At 36.9% G+C, this 13179-nt stretch overlaps 1 protein-coding gene across 4 annotated transcripts in view; it reads right to left on the bottom strand.

Annotated features, from left to right (window-relative positions):
* The window catches only part of SUGCT (succinyl-CoA:glutarate-CoA transferase), a 332647-nt gene that overhangs the window by 194246 nt on the left and 125222 nt on the right, over positions 1–13179 (bottom strand). For 3 of the 4 annotated variants that reach the window (XR_010069897.1, XM_063325601.1, XM_063325603.1), the window contains one exon: positions 11139–11236. The exons of the other annotated variant lie outside the window; for it this stretch is intronic. Coding sequence is in view for 2 of the 3 variants with exons in the window: in XM_063325601.1 (XP_063181671.1) it covers positions 11139–11236 (98 nt within the window). In the remaining variant the exon portion in view is untranslated. The remainder of the gene's footprint in view (positions 1–11138; positions 11237–13179) is intronic. 4 annotated transcript variants of the gene reach the window in all.

Genomic DNA, 13179 nt, shown 5'->3' with positions numbered 1-13179 from the left:
GTATGAATCCAAGCTTCACAGTTAATGTCTTTCTCCCTGTGCAGGAATGACTTCCCCAAGCTTTGAGGGAATAAATCCTGATACCAAATGCATTTTGCACTCCAAATACATAGGAAAATACATAAGTTTTGCACTGCTGTTCCTCAGAAATAGAAGCTTTACTACTGTTGAATACACATGAAGTTAAAAAATAATGCCAGTAAAAACAGAAGGAGCAATAATACAGAAAAATCAGAATAAAAGGCTTTAAAAGTGCAAAATGTATTATAAAATGAAGCATCACTTCTGAAGAAAACGGACATAAGATTATTGCACTCTTCAATTATACACCTCATTGAATATTAAAGTTATTTCATGGCAAAGATGTAGTCAGCCATAAAGAAAATGCCACTCTTGGACACATCTAGGGTCCGTTTAATTTAGTACTCTATTGCTAAACCATACTTAGGTACTTTACAGGAAACTGGGGGAAAAAAGTTAACTACAGAGAGATAAATAACCTTCCCTCCTCAGTGATTGCAGCCATTAGGAAAGGATGAGTTTAATTCAAAATATAACTTGTATTTCCCTTCAGTACTCTGTTTCACAACAATTGTCATAATCCATACATTCTTGTTATTCATAGCCTTCTGTTAATAAGGTTTGGGGCTCAAATTACTGAACAGTGTAAGCCTCATTCGCACAAAAAACTGTTTCCCATCAGTTATTGGTGGTATTTATACAAAACTGTGCTGATTCTCTGCTAGCAGCTGAGCCACTTCCCTCCTGACACGCTTCATAATTCATGGACCACTAAGTCCCTTTTTATAAGTTAAAAGCTTTTTTCAGCTACTACTTTTTCTGACACCTCAACCTCCACTACCATTTAATTTCTCACAGAAGACAGCACATCTACAAGAGAGCTCTTGGACTCAGCATCATAACCATGGTGCTGAAGACCATCACTAATTCTTAATATTTTTATTAACATTCCCTTGATCTATTAGTAATGAATAAGCCCTGCTATGTTATGTTCCTCGTACTTCTTTTGAAGAAAGAGTTTATAAATATCCTCCCGAGTTTAAAAAAAGAACAAACAACTTCTGGATTTAAAGGACGGTCTGAAAATGAAGTCTTTTCAAGGAGAGTGTCAATTATCTACATCTGTATAATCAGTATGCTACCTCCTGACGTCATGGTAAATCTGAATAATTTTCAGGACATACATTCTTCTTCAGTAACATTATTATGAGTGACTCAATAAGGTGTATTTCTGAAATTTTAGCTTCTGCTTAGATTTTTCCTTCCTATGTAACAGACAAAAAAAAAGTTACCACAGTTTTGTAGAAAACAAGTGGTGTTCTGTTTTAACAAATATTTGTTTTGAGTGGACCTAACAATTGTCTTAGTCTTCCTTATTAATTTATTTATTGGTGGTTGGAGAGAATTCCTAAAAGCCTTAAATTCAATCAAAGACGTAAAATCCCACATTCCATCACCCTCAAAGGAGACACGCAGCATTTTCTCTTGAAATTGAAACTCTTGACCTAAATCTGCTGCAGAATAGCTTCCTTTATTTGTGGTAAAAAGAGGCTGTTGAGAGTGTATTGTTAAGCAAACTGTTCAAAAACAAAACAGAACAACACCACTGCCAATAAAGGTCTATTATTCAGATTTTGAGAGCAACAGCATGCAACTATTCGGTTCATTCAGTTGTGTTTTATATATTAAAATATCTGTTGCATTGCATTATGGGAGAAACACTGTTTCAAGATGTGATAAAAAATAAGGAGTGAATAAAAAAATGCCCAAGTTTACATCTCTGATGTCAGCAGCACAAGCTGCATAAACTTTGAATTATTTTTTTTTTGCTAGCCTGTATCATTCCCTCCATTTAAATATAATTTTTAATAGCACTTACACAAATAAATATAAGTTCTCTTTATAGCAAAGGGCTGATGTTTAGGTTGCTAGGTATCAACTGATACCATGCTCAGCACTCCAAAATACCGAGTAAAGACCTTCAAGAAAAACTTCCAAGAGAAGTTAAAGATTAAATTCTCTCCTGAAAACGAAAAGTTCTATCAGCAACAATATTTCTACAAGGCCTGGCCCGTCTTTTTCCCGTTAACACTTGTTTCAAGTGCTTTGATATTGTCTTTTACAAATATCCTACTTAGAATATAATATATTTTTCTTAACTGAGAAATTTACGTCATCTACTGCCTTTCAATGGAGAAAAAAGTAATTTTTTATACACATATAAATAAAATGACTGTTGGAAACACGTACAAGGCTAAACAATGGTCCATCTTCCAAACTTATGCTAGAAAAACAGCATCCAAGACCGTACAGCATCTGAACTCTGAAGCATGACATTTGCAAATACATCTTTTTCTGTCCACGGAACCTCAGTGATACTCAGTCACTTCAGGAGAGCTCAACCATGCGATTCACACTACAGCTTCATATATTTCCACGAGTCCCTTTTCCCTCTGAAATGCTCCATCTGCTGTAGATATAATCACATAAATGCCATTTAAAGTAGCTATGATTTATTTGTAGAATAATTTTAAATCTGTACCTTAGTTTTCTACAATTATTGCCAGTATTTTAGAAGTTCAAAAAAAATAAATCTACTTTTTACTGAACTAGAGTGTGGTGTGAAGTTTGAATGCAGGCCCTTTACGAAAGCACCTCTGAAAAAAGAAGGATGTGTACCCCTATAGAGAACAAACCCGCTGCTAGGACCTTTACTGCAAAGCCTACACTAAGGCTTCCTTCACTAAAAGAGGTAGTAATGTCCATGATGTCGTATTTGCATTTGAAGCAGTAGTTTAAGCCTCGTCTGCATTGAATTACACAGCACTCATGAAGCTACTGAAGTTGCAATATTGAAATGAGGCACCAGATTCTGAAACATTTAACATTAAAGATACTACATGCTTTAAAATATTATAAGAATAGAAAGTGTAGCATGAGCCAAACTAATTGAAATGTTATTTCATGGGAAGAAATACAGCTAAATATATTTTTCCTCAATTCATAAATCTAGCAGGCACCATTAAAAGAAAAACTCTAAATTTAAACTATACACTCAGTAAATTAATCAAAAAACATTACAGCACAATATAAGAAATAGCTTCCAAATGTCCAAAAATTAGATATTGGATAAAAAGAGTTTGCACCTTATTTCTTTACACAAACCACAAGTGTAGTTTTGCTTTTTAACAAGCAAGACCCAAATGCCCTTCTGCTTTCTAACAAATTCTAATAAAAAAGGGGAGAATGGATCATTAATCACAAAAAAAGAAAGTGTCTGCTTGACTTGCACAAGTTGGATGAAATGGCTTTAATGAGTTAGAAACATACCCGAGTTCTATTAAAATGTACTAAGTTTCTCATCCTGTTAATCCTGTAAAAAGGAAATGAAGTTTACAAATATTCTTTCAATGAAGTAAAGGCTTCTAAAGCATGAATTAATCAGCTCTGTGTGCATTCTTTGCATATATCCCATTTTCTAGGTTTCCTAGGAAACCTTCAATCATTGCTACATCTTATCTGGAAAGGCATCCATGTTTCTCTGAGGGATAAAACCATCCAATTCCATACAAAGTAAGTTTAGAACAACTACTGAAGAAAAATACTGCTCTTTTCTATAGGAAGCTTATGGCAATTAATTTAGAGAAGTAATTTGGACAGCTACCAAATGCAGATGGAACAGCAACATCTAGGATTAGTAATAGCTTTTTACATGCAGTCAATCACAAAAACCTTCTCTGTTCTTGCTGAAGCCCACAATAGCATTCTTGTGTTTTCTAGCACAACCCGGATTTGCATTATGGTTTTTGCATCGGCTTGTTTTACCAACAGTCTATTTACTTTCAAATTTCTACAGTATTTTCCTCTCTTCACTACTAATCATCTTTTTAAGGGTAGTTAACTCAGTAAAACAGTTTGTACAGTTTCTTACAGTAGCATCTACGAAAGAGACTATACAAAATAAAAGTCATATAAAAAAATTCTTTGAAAAATTCAAGTAATGGATCATTATCCCTTAGTGTACAGTAAATCTACAATTAGAGCTTTCAAAATGAATACTACGGTATTTACTCAACAGCACCTCTACATTAGTGTCTAATTAGCCTCCTCTTGGTTACTGATTAATCCCTCACCAAACCATAGCAGACCCTTAAAATCTTTGCAATCAACATGACTGTACTGACATGTTTTGCTGATGGATATGTCAACTACCTTAAAAGACATCACATATAGTAGACTGTAAGTGGTAGCTACATAAATTACAGTCCAGACATTTGTAGGTACCACAAACCTACCCTGAAACTTATTTTAAAATTTCTGTGTACTTTAAGTACACAGAATCACAGAATGGTTCATTTTGGAAGGGACCTTAAAGATCATCTAGTTCCAACCCCTCTGCCATGGGCAGTGACACCTCCCACTAGACCAGGCTGCTCAAAGCCCCATCCAGCCTGGCCTTGAACACTGCCAGGGATGGGGCATCCACAACTTCCCTGGGCAACCTGTTCCAGTGCCTCACTACCCTCACAGTAAAGAATTTTTTCCCTGATATCCAATCTAAATCTACCCTCTCTCAACTTGAGACCGTTACCCCATGTCCTATCATAACACTCCTTAATAAAGAGTCCCTCCTCATCCTTCCTCTAGGCCCCCTTTAGGTACTAGAAGTTACCAATTTAATAGAACTATTAACAAACCTTCACCTTTTTGTGCAGAATTTGTGCTAGAGATGAATATACATTCACATTCCTTTATGAAGTTTTGCATGCTGTTTTAAAACCATATATGATTTTTTTTAAAGAATAGCATACCAGAGAGAAACAAACACAGTCATACTGTAAAATGTGTTTCTTATGGCTCCTGAGTAGTAAAATCCAGCATGTTCCAGGACTAGTTCTTTTTGGATTCAAGTAACTTTAGACTACGTACATTAGAAACCTACTCCTTTTCCCAAGCCTTCCTCTCTTTTTCCTCAAGTAAGCAAAAAGACTGTAACTTCTATAATCACGCCAAAGGAAGTGCAAATTAACAGAAAATCAGCTAGGTAAACACACATCAGTAAAAGCACATTGAGAATAATGGAAAGCCGTATTGATTGAGCCTTTTGTTGTTCTTTGTCTTTTAACTACTCAAGGGTAGTAAAGAGCTAACAAGGGTCAGGTCAAAAAGCTCATTCCAAAATCAATAAAAAGATCTCCCTTGATTTCAGCAACCCTGTAGCTAGTAATGTATGTCATCAGAAAAAAGATAGCAAGTTTCTTTCCAGGAAGGATCTTGAACTTCACACGTGCATTAACACACTTAGAGATTTATTAAATGGTGAGAAGGGAAAAAAAAAAAAAAAAAAAAAAACCCACACAGAAAATACACATTAGCTTACCCAGTCCAAAAATCAGATGCTTGAGACATTTTGGATCTCCCTCAGTTGCCCCTCAGTTGCACACATAGAAGCCAACAAAAAACTAGTAACAATTTAAAACAAAGCATTTTAAAGAAAACTGTAGCAATCTGGTAGATGATGCCCACACAACTCAACCATCTAGGCATTGATGGTGAGGGAGATGACTGGGGAAGGTAAACCTCACCAGCTGTGCCACATTGAAGTCAATTATCTTTCAAACTTCAGACACCTGCCTTGCTGAAGCAGTAAACAACCAGATACTCACTGCTGTAATGTTATCAACAGCAACTTCAGTCTGCAAGGCTCTTAGTTTAGAAAAAGAAACGATGGGGATGGAGAAGGAGATTGACAGCGACTGGGTGTGTCTCAACAGGCGTGAATTTAACAGTGCACCGCATCAGGAGAAGCAAACATTTTACAATACGCTTTCCCCTTTAGGTGCCCTCCTCTTCTGTTACTAGGTGGAAACAATTTAGCAAAGATCTCATTAACTGAGGATCAGGTTCCTCTGTGCTTCCTTCCTGCTCCTTCCTTTTCCCCTCGCACTTACATACACAACATGCAGCTGTGGTGCACAATCAAGAATAAGGAATTTAAAATACATGTGCTAGGAACAGAAGTTCCACTCTGAATTGTTTCCAGCTCTAACACTTCTGATTTTAAGTCTACAACAATTTAGCTGTAACTACAGGAGCACTAATCATGATGAATTTGTGTTCTTTATTATGTGAGCTGTTTCACTTTAAAGGCTGCAGTTCCCCTTCCTCCTGCACTCATACAACCCCACACACTCTGTTCTGTCTTAAAATGTGTCTACATTACTGAGGTGAAGGGTAGGACTAACATTCAGCTTCTGGAGTAATTTGAAGGAGGTGGTCAACAGATTAAGCCCCCTTCCTCAAAGCAGCTTCTCTTAAAAATGGCATTATACCAGCTTTTGCACAGATGCATCTCAAATTTCATGCACATGCTGTATGTCTTGACATATGTATGCATATATACACATACGTATGCGTATGTACACACACATACAAAATAATCCACATTGTGCCTGGTTGCTATTCTATTCCAGAGGAAGCAAAGGTAAAAGTGGAAGGGCGGTGGGGGGGCGGAACGGAGCAACAATTAAAACTCGGTTCTCGTGGATAGACGTACATCTAACGCACAAACCAGAGGTTTCCACTGGAAACATAAAAACCAGAGCGCTCTGTAGTCTGTCAGTTCTCACATGAGCTGGGAGTCTCAGGGGCCTCTGTAGTAGCCATTGAACTTGACCTCCACCCAGGTAGGGTCATTTTAAATTTGACTCTTGGCACACACCCAAGAAATGAAGGCATTCGGAGGCAATTTGCTTTTGTCAGAGTTCTGCTTTAATGTCGTTTGGAGAAAATGTCACCTAAATAAAAAGGAAGATACAGAAGGCACCAAAACTTCCTTTTTTTGTAAAGCAAACATAGTAGATGTGCAAGCATTAGCAGTGGAAGAGAAAGAGGAAATAAGAAGCTGGGGGAGCCGGAGGAAGATGATGGGGACAAGGAAAAAAAAAAAGGTAGCAGGACAAGGACCAGAGGTGAGAAAGGAACAACATCACCAGTAGCAAAGCAAGTACAAAATAACCCATAGGCCTATATCCTTCTTGCCTGTGAAAATCCTATGACCCAGTGGTCCTTGCAGCATTGTATTCATCTCCTCTTAGAAGACCGAACTGAAAAACACTCCCCCTCTCAAGAAGTCTGGGACCAGTTTCTGTAATTCCTCCCTTTTGCCCCAGTGTGAGAGCTGGGTCTCTCGGAAGCAGCGTAACACTCCAGAGTGGTCTACCTTTCAGTCCCTTTCACTGAGATCTGACAGTCGATATGGATATGTGAATTTATCCTCCCCTACCTGCTCTCCCCCTTGCCCCCACTCTCTTTAGTGTGTACTCTACAGAGGGAATTGAGATGTTGTAAGCAGACAGCAAGCTGGGGTGAAGAGCTAAGGACAGATGTGCTTCACTCCTCATTTCTGTCAGAGAACAGAGAGGATGAGAAAATTCTTTCCGAAATGAATGGAGCAATTCACACCTCTCGGAGCTGTTGTTTCAAGCTACATTTATGTCTCAAGCCATATTCATCTCCATCCTGTATTCTCACTCAGCTCAGGACATCGGACTCTGATGAATAGGTGATTTCACACCTTTCTGAAAAGTCTTCTGTTTAAAGGTCAATTTCTTCTAAGTGCTATATAATCCCCATGCTTATCTAACTGCCTTGAAATCTGGCACGGTTACTGCAGGTGGTGAGCAGAATTATTGATCTAAATTAGAGGTCATTTCAGTCAAGAATTCCCAAGATACAGCCTTTTAAAAAAAAAAAATAGCATTCCTTAACATTGACCAATTGCACCAATGTTTCCTTTGTCCACACATCTAGAATAAAACTGTGGCCAAAGAGTCTCAATTGCTTAACATTTACCCTAGCACAAGAAAGGCATCAACTGTCTCCTTGGTATTCAGAGTTCAGATGTTTTTAAAAATTTCAGCTCGACACATGCAGTGAATTAAATGCTCAAGACTTCAGGGAGTTCCTGACCCTTTGAGTGGGTCTGAAAATCTCCTTCTATTCCTAAATAAAACCTGGAAAACCCTTTTCCTTAAGAGGAGGAGGTTAAGAATCTTCTTCATGTGCTTATTAAGTGCTCAGAAGTTAGGCATGAATTGCAGTTAATCCACTTTGAAAATTAAGAAAAATAGGAAAAGAAAAGGTAAGTCATACCACTGGAAACAGGTCAAAACAGATAGGAGGAAGGGGACACGTTATATAGGTCAATGGAAGCCTACTCTAGGCTCTGGTGGGACCTTGGCTCAACAAGATTATAACAGCACCAGCAGCTTGGAAAAATATGCATATACCTACTGTGCAACAGCAGTGATATATGCGAGCAACAAGCATCAAGTATCTGCCATACAAATGGTGCTTAAAATACCAATGATTTAGTGGAACAGGAAGGATGTATAAACTGAAAATGGCAGCAAAAGAGGTTGGGGGAAAGGGAAGGAAACACAACTATATGTTTCCTCTCATATGCTTCTAGTCACCATAATTACTGTTCAGACATAGGCCATATCTGTGAATCTCTTCCCTGGCCTTATCAGCAGCAACACTCAAAGGATTCCACTACAGGACAATAATTCCCTTTTATATTTCCAAGCTTGTAGAAAAGAGAAGGAACGTTTAGGAATCACCAGATTCCTACACATAGATGCAAATTTTCACCTGCTTTTTACTGCTCAGCCTAGCACACCAAACAAGTTTGCTGACTTTTTCCATTGCAACATCCCTGGAAAAAAAGCTACTTTGCCTCAAGTCATATGCAACCTGCCTGGCACAGTACCAAAATGAGACAAATGAGACATGGATGAATGGCCTGACTAAATCTTTAAAGAACTTTCATGTTCCCTTTTGCCTTCTGCCACACAAAGGATGGGCTCATCTCAACAAAAGCGACTGTAGTGGAACCCACGTCAAAAAAGTCACAACTCTTCTAAACTGCTCCAGCTCATGTCTCCACAGATTCATTGTGAGGTGGATAGCAGTGTACATATAGTGAGTGAATGGGAGTGTCTGCAGGTGTTTCTACCCAAGTAATGCACCTGAAGTTTATATGTTCCATGTGCTCGAAGCTGCAATACTATCAAGCAATCAGTGATTTAATTAAGGTATTACTCAGTGAAATTTTGCCATTACTGTTTTGTCATTTCCTTTCATTTCTCAAGGGCTGACATTTTTCAGCACTGAGAAAGTATTCATTTTAATTCTCTAAGTAACTTCAAAAATGAACCACATATAATTTTATAAACAACTGTGCATTAGTGAATAAAAGCAAAGTTACCGTGGAATGTGTATGAAACGTATTCAACCTCCATTAGAATGCCAAAGGTGTTTGTTCCAGCCAGCGTTTTAAAACTGAACACCAGATGAATTCACAATAATATGACATAACAGAATGCTATTGGAAACGTCTACTCCAAAAGCGTGTATACAGTCCCATTTGTACTTGCATATAAATTACACAGAAATTCAGCCTAAATGATGCTAATAAAACAGAACATAAACTCTGACAAAAAAGACATAAAGCAGTAATTGAAAGAGCAATGAGGTAATCTGATGAACTAATAGCTACAGATATAAAAACAAATTAGAATTCTGGCAATTCATTCAAACAACTGTTTCTTGAACTTTATCTTCTTATTCAGGTATTGTCCATTAAAAAAAACCAAACAACTGCATTCAAAATTAACCACAAGCAACAAGCCGTTAAGTAATTGATCTGTGGATGGCAAAACAGCACTCTCACAGGTACCAGAGTACATCAGATAAATGCCATATTAAATTAAATGAACTCCAAGTAATAAGTCAACATGAATCAACTTTGAAACTGAGATTAAGTGTCAAGAATGTAAGAGCTCAAAAGTAGGTCAAAAGATAATTATTCCCTTTCAGGGGCTTAACACTTGTCAGAAGAGTGGGTTCATCTGTGCCATCACAATACATTTGTTATAGGAAGGCAAGTAAAAGATAAATTCCGAAAGTTCATCATGAACTCTTGTACCATAATTATTTGAAAATCCAAAGTCACCTGGTACTTCAATATTTCATCGGGAGCAGGACACCTGAAAATGAACAGGTAAGACAGAGACAAAAGTGCAACAGGAAGAGGCAAAATCACTCTCTCTACAGTCTTTAATGCAAGGAGATTCTGGTTCTCAATATCCAAAAAAATGTGTGGGGTTGAGGAGGGGCAGGAGTGCGCTGCTGAAACTTGTTTCTAAGATAGAATGAAAAGAGGAGGCATCTGACTTCATTCTCCTAAAAAGAAAATAATTGCCTGAATAACGGTTACGCATTTGTTGACAAAGACTCATAAAGGCCAAGTGTCAAAAAAGATAGTGTGACTTTTCTTGAATCACTGACAACTCGTCGCCTGAAGTATGAAGTGTTGGTGAAGCCACCTTTGCATAGCTTAACACAGATTAGTTTTTTTTCTAGTGCTATATAAGTTATGATAAACTCTAACTCCTCTCCACTAAACAGAAAAGCACTCCACAGAAATAAGGCCTTCTCAAACAGAATGAGGAAGATAACTAAGCTATTTCAGTCTCTCAAATAAAGGTTTCCTGAGCTTCCTCGTAAATAATTTTTAATTAAAGTATTTAATAGGATGAGTCCCATGCAGAATACTAAGCATATATCCTTTTGATTTCAAAAGGACTGACCAAGGGAGAATTTGGGCCACAGAGTACCACCATACAGAACCAGCGGTGAGGGAGTAGCATCAAGTGGGAACTCTCTTGGATGCATCAACTCTCAGTGAAAACCTTAAAATCCCAGTCACAGCAAAAGCAAACAACGCTCCAAGCATTTTATTTTCAGGAGTTACATACATCCAGGAAAGCAGAAAGCACTGTTTGTTTCACTAAAATTCAAGTTAATGGTTAAAAATAAGTTAAACTGGTTTCTGAAAACTTGAATCTGTTGCCTGGCTTCTTGCTAGTCCACACTGTAGTCTGTGTGCAAAAGGCAATATATTTTACAACAGTAAGTGTTCTCAATACTTTTTTTAAAAATTAAAATATCTCAAAAGAGTAAAGTAAAATTTTCACATGATGAGAGCTTCTTATACATGACTATTTGCATTAACAGATGAAATGTCATCTCTTCTCTTTTAATTAACTTACCGCATTGACAATATATCAATAAGTTCTTTTCTATTCTGGACTCTGAGTGTATTAGTTTTGTATCTGGAATCCTTACTAACTTCAGGCAAATTCAGGATCTAAGTAAAAAGAAAGGTAAGTAAGAAATGTGCTTGGCAGGAGATATTTATATTGCTAAGGAAATTCATTACCGATTTAAGATAGCCTTACAAAAATCCTTCTCATTCACCTTTTAATATATATTAGAAAATTAAGAAAAGATAATGTCTCCTGGTTAATGTTACACAACAAGTACAGAAAAAGACAGAAATTAAAATAAAGATCCAAATCTTAGTTGATAGCTTTCACCATTAGCTAGGAGAAATTATTACCGTAGAACACTAAAGAGTTTGTAAATTATTACCGTGAGGTTGGAGAGATCTGTGGGATTGTCCTGCATTAAATTATATGTCACAGAATAAGAAATATGACTGTACTTCATATGCCATACTGAGAAAAGCTATGTCTAAGAATATTTCTTTCCACTTCAGTAATTTTTGTCAAAAAGGCAAAAAAAAAGAAGGTGTTTTTCTACTGAAATGTCATTGTTTTTCTTTATGATTTCTTCCAAAAGAATTAATAAAGAAAATTGGTGGTATAACCTCCAAGAAAGGAGAAATATATCTTCTCTATCTACCTCCCACCTGGCACATTAGAAATTTATCCATCGTGCAAAGACAATGTGAACTATACTATACAGGGAATTAAATGTGGAGAATAAGTCTTAGAATTTTGTAGAGGCATTTACGAGACAGAGTAGCTGTGTGGACAATCAACACTTACTATATAATTTATCTATTCATGCCACAATGTATCTATGTAGAACATAAATAAACAGAATGAGTTGTACTTTCCAAATTTAATAAAAAAAATCCCAGTAACATCAACTACAGAGGAAGACAGACAGGAAGCTTACAAAGAAAGAGACTGTCTTGTATTCTTCATGTATTTTTAATCACTAACACACACTCAAGATCAATTTTACTTATGATGAATCTTATAATCATTCAACACATGCTTCATTTTTTTTACAGAGCTATTTCCAAGATGGCTTACAAAAACCCAGTACTAGCTCAAAGCTGATGTCCCTATAGCCCATCACCCTATTTCAGGGTAGCCTGAGGCTGAGTGCTGATGCTTAGGAAGAGCTAAAGAACAGGGCTAGTAGACATGGTACTTCCTTAATATTAATCCAAGCTCCAAACATCTTTAGATTAGGGCTTTTCCGAGTTGGAGCGGTTTCCTATCTAGTTAGCGATCCTCAATGGATTTTTGTCTTATTAACGTGTTCACTCACTCCTTGAATCCATATGCCTATGTATTATCACACGTAAGTGATACATAGGCAGGTGTCAATCTCTCCGATATTTGCCTGAAACCTAAAATTCGTCTAATTCCTCTGAGATTGGTTCATTCCAAGGCCACTATCATTTAATGACTCCTCACTTTGCTGGAGTGAATAAGGATATGGCTTCCCTTCCAAGCGAGTAAGTGTCGATGACTTAAAACCATCAGCAAAATAGGTATTCTTTCAACAAATAGTTAGAGATATTCAAAACAGATAATCACCTTTGACGCAGTTGTCACCTAGAATGACAAAACTAAGCACAGAAACCAAGGCATCGGTATGTTAGAACAATGACCGTATTACTTAAGTTTTCTGCAGATGGCATCTGCAAGGTAGCATAACACATTAACTAGCATCTTCCATCAAAACTTAATTAACAGCACATTTTCTTTTCCTTCTATGTTTACACAATCTGGTTTATGAAAATCGTAACATATCATAATCTAGCTTTAGAAAGGTTCTTCACCTATCTGAAAGTTTAGCAACAATATTGCTAGCCCCTTAAAATTACCTCCTCTTTTTAATACTGCTATTTTGGAGTTACAAACCAGTGCTTTACAGAAAAAAATCATGCACAGTTGTTCAAAGTAAATGATAGTGAATACCTATTTATGAGAGCTTAAAAACCCAAGAAATTAATCAGAAAACTATGGTTCCATTTGATGAGTTATGTGA

Source organism: Chroicocephalus ridibundus, chromosome 2 (assembly GCF_963924245.1).
Source record: "Chroicocephalus ridibundus chromosome 2, bChrRid1.1, whole genome shotgun sequence".
NCBI lineage: Eukaryota > Metazoa > Chordata > Aves > Charadriiformes > Laridae > Chroicocephalus > Chroicocephalus ridibundus.
This window is presented reverse-complemented; position numbering and strand designations above follow the sequence as displayed.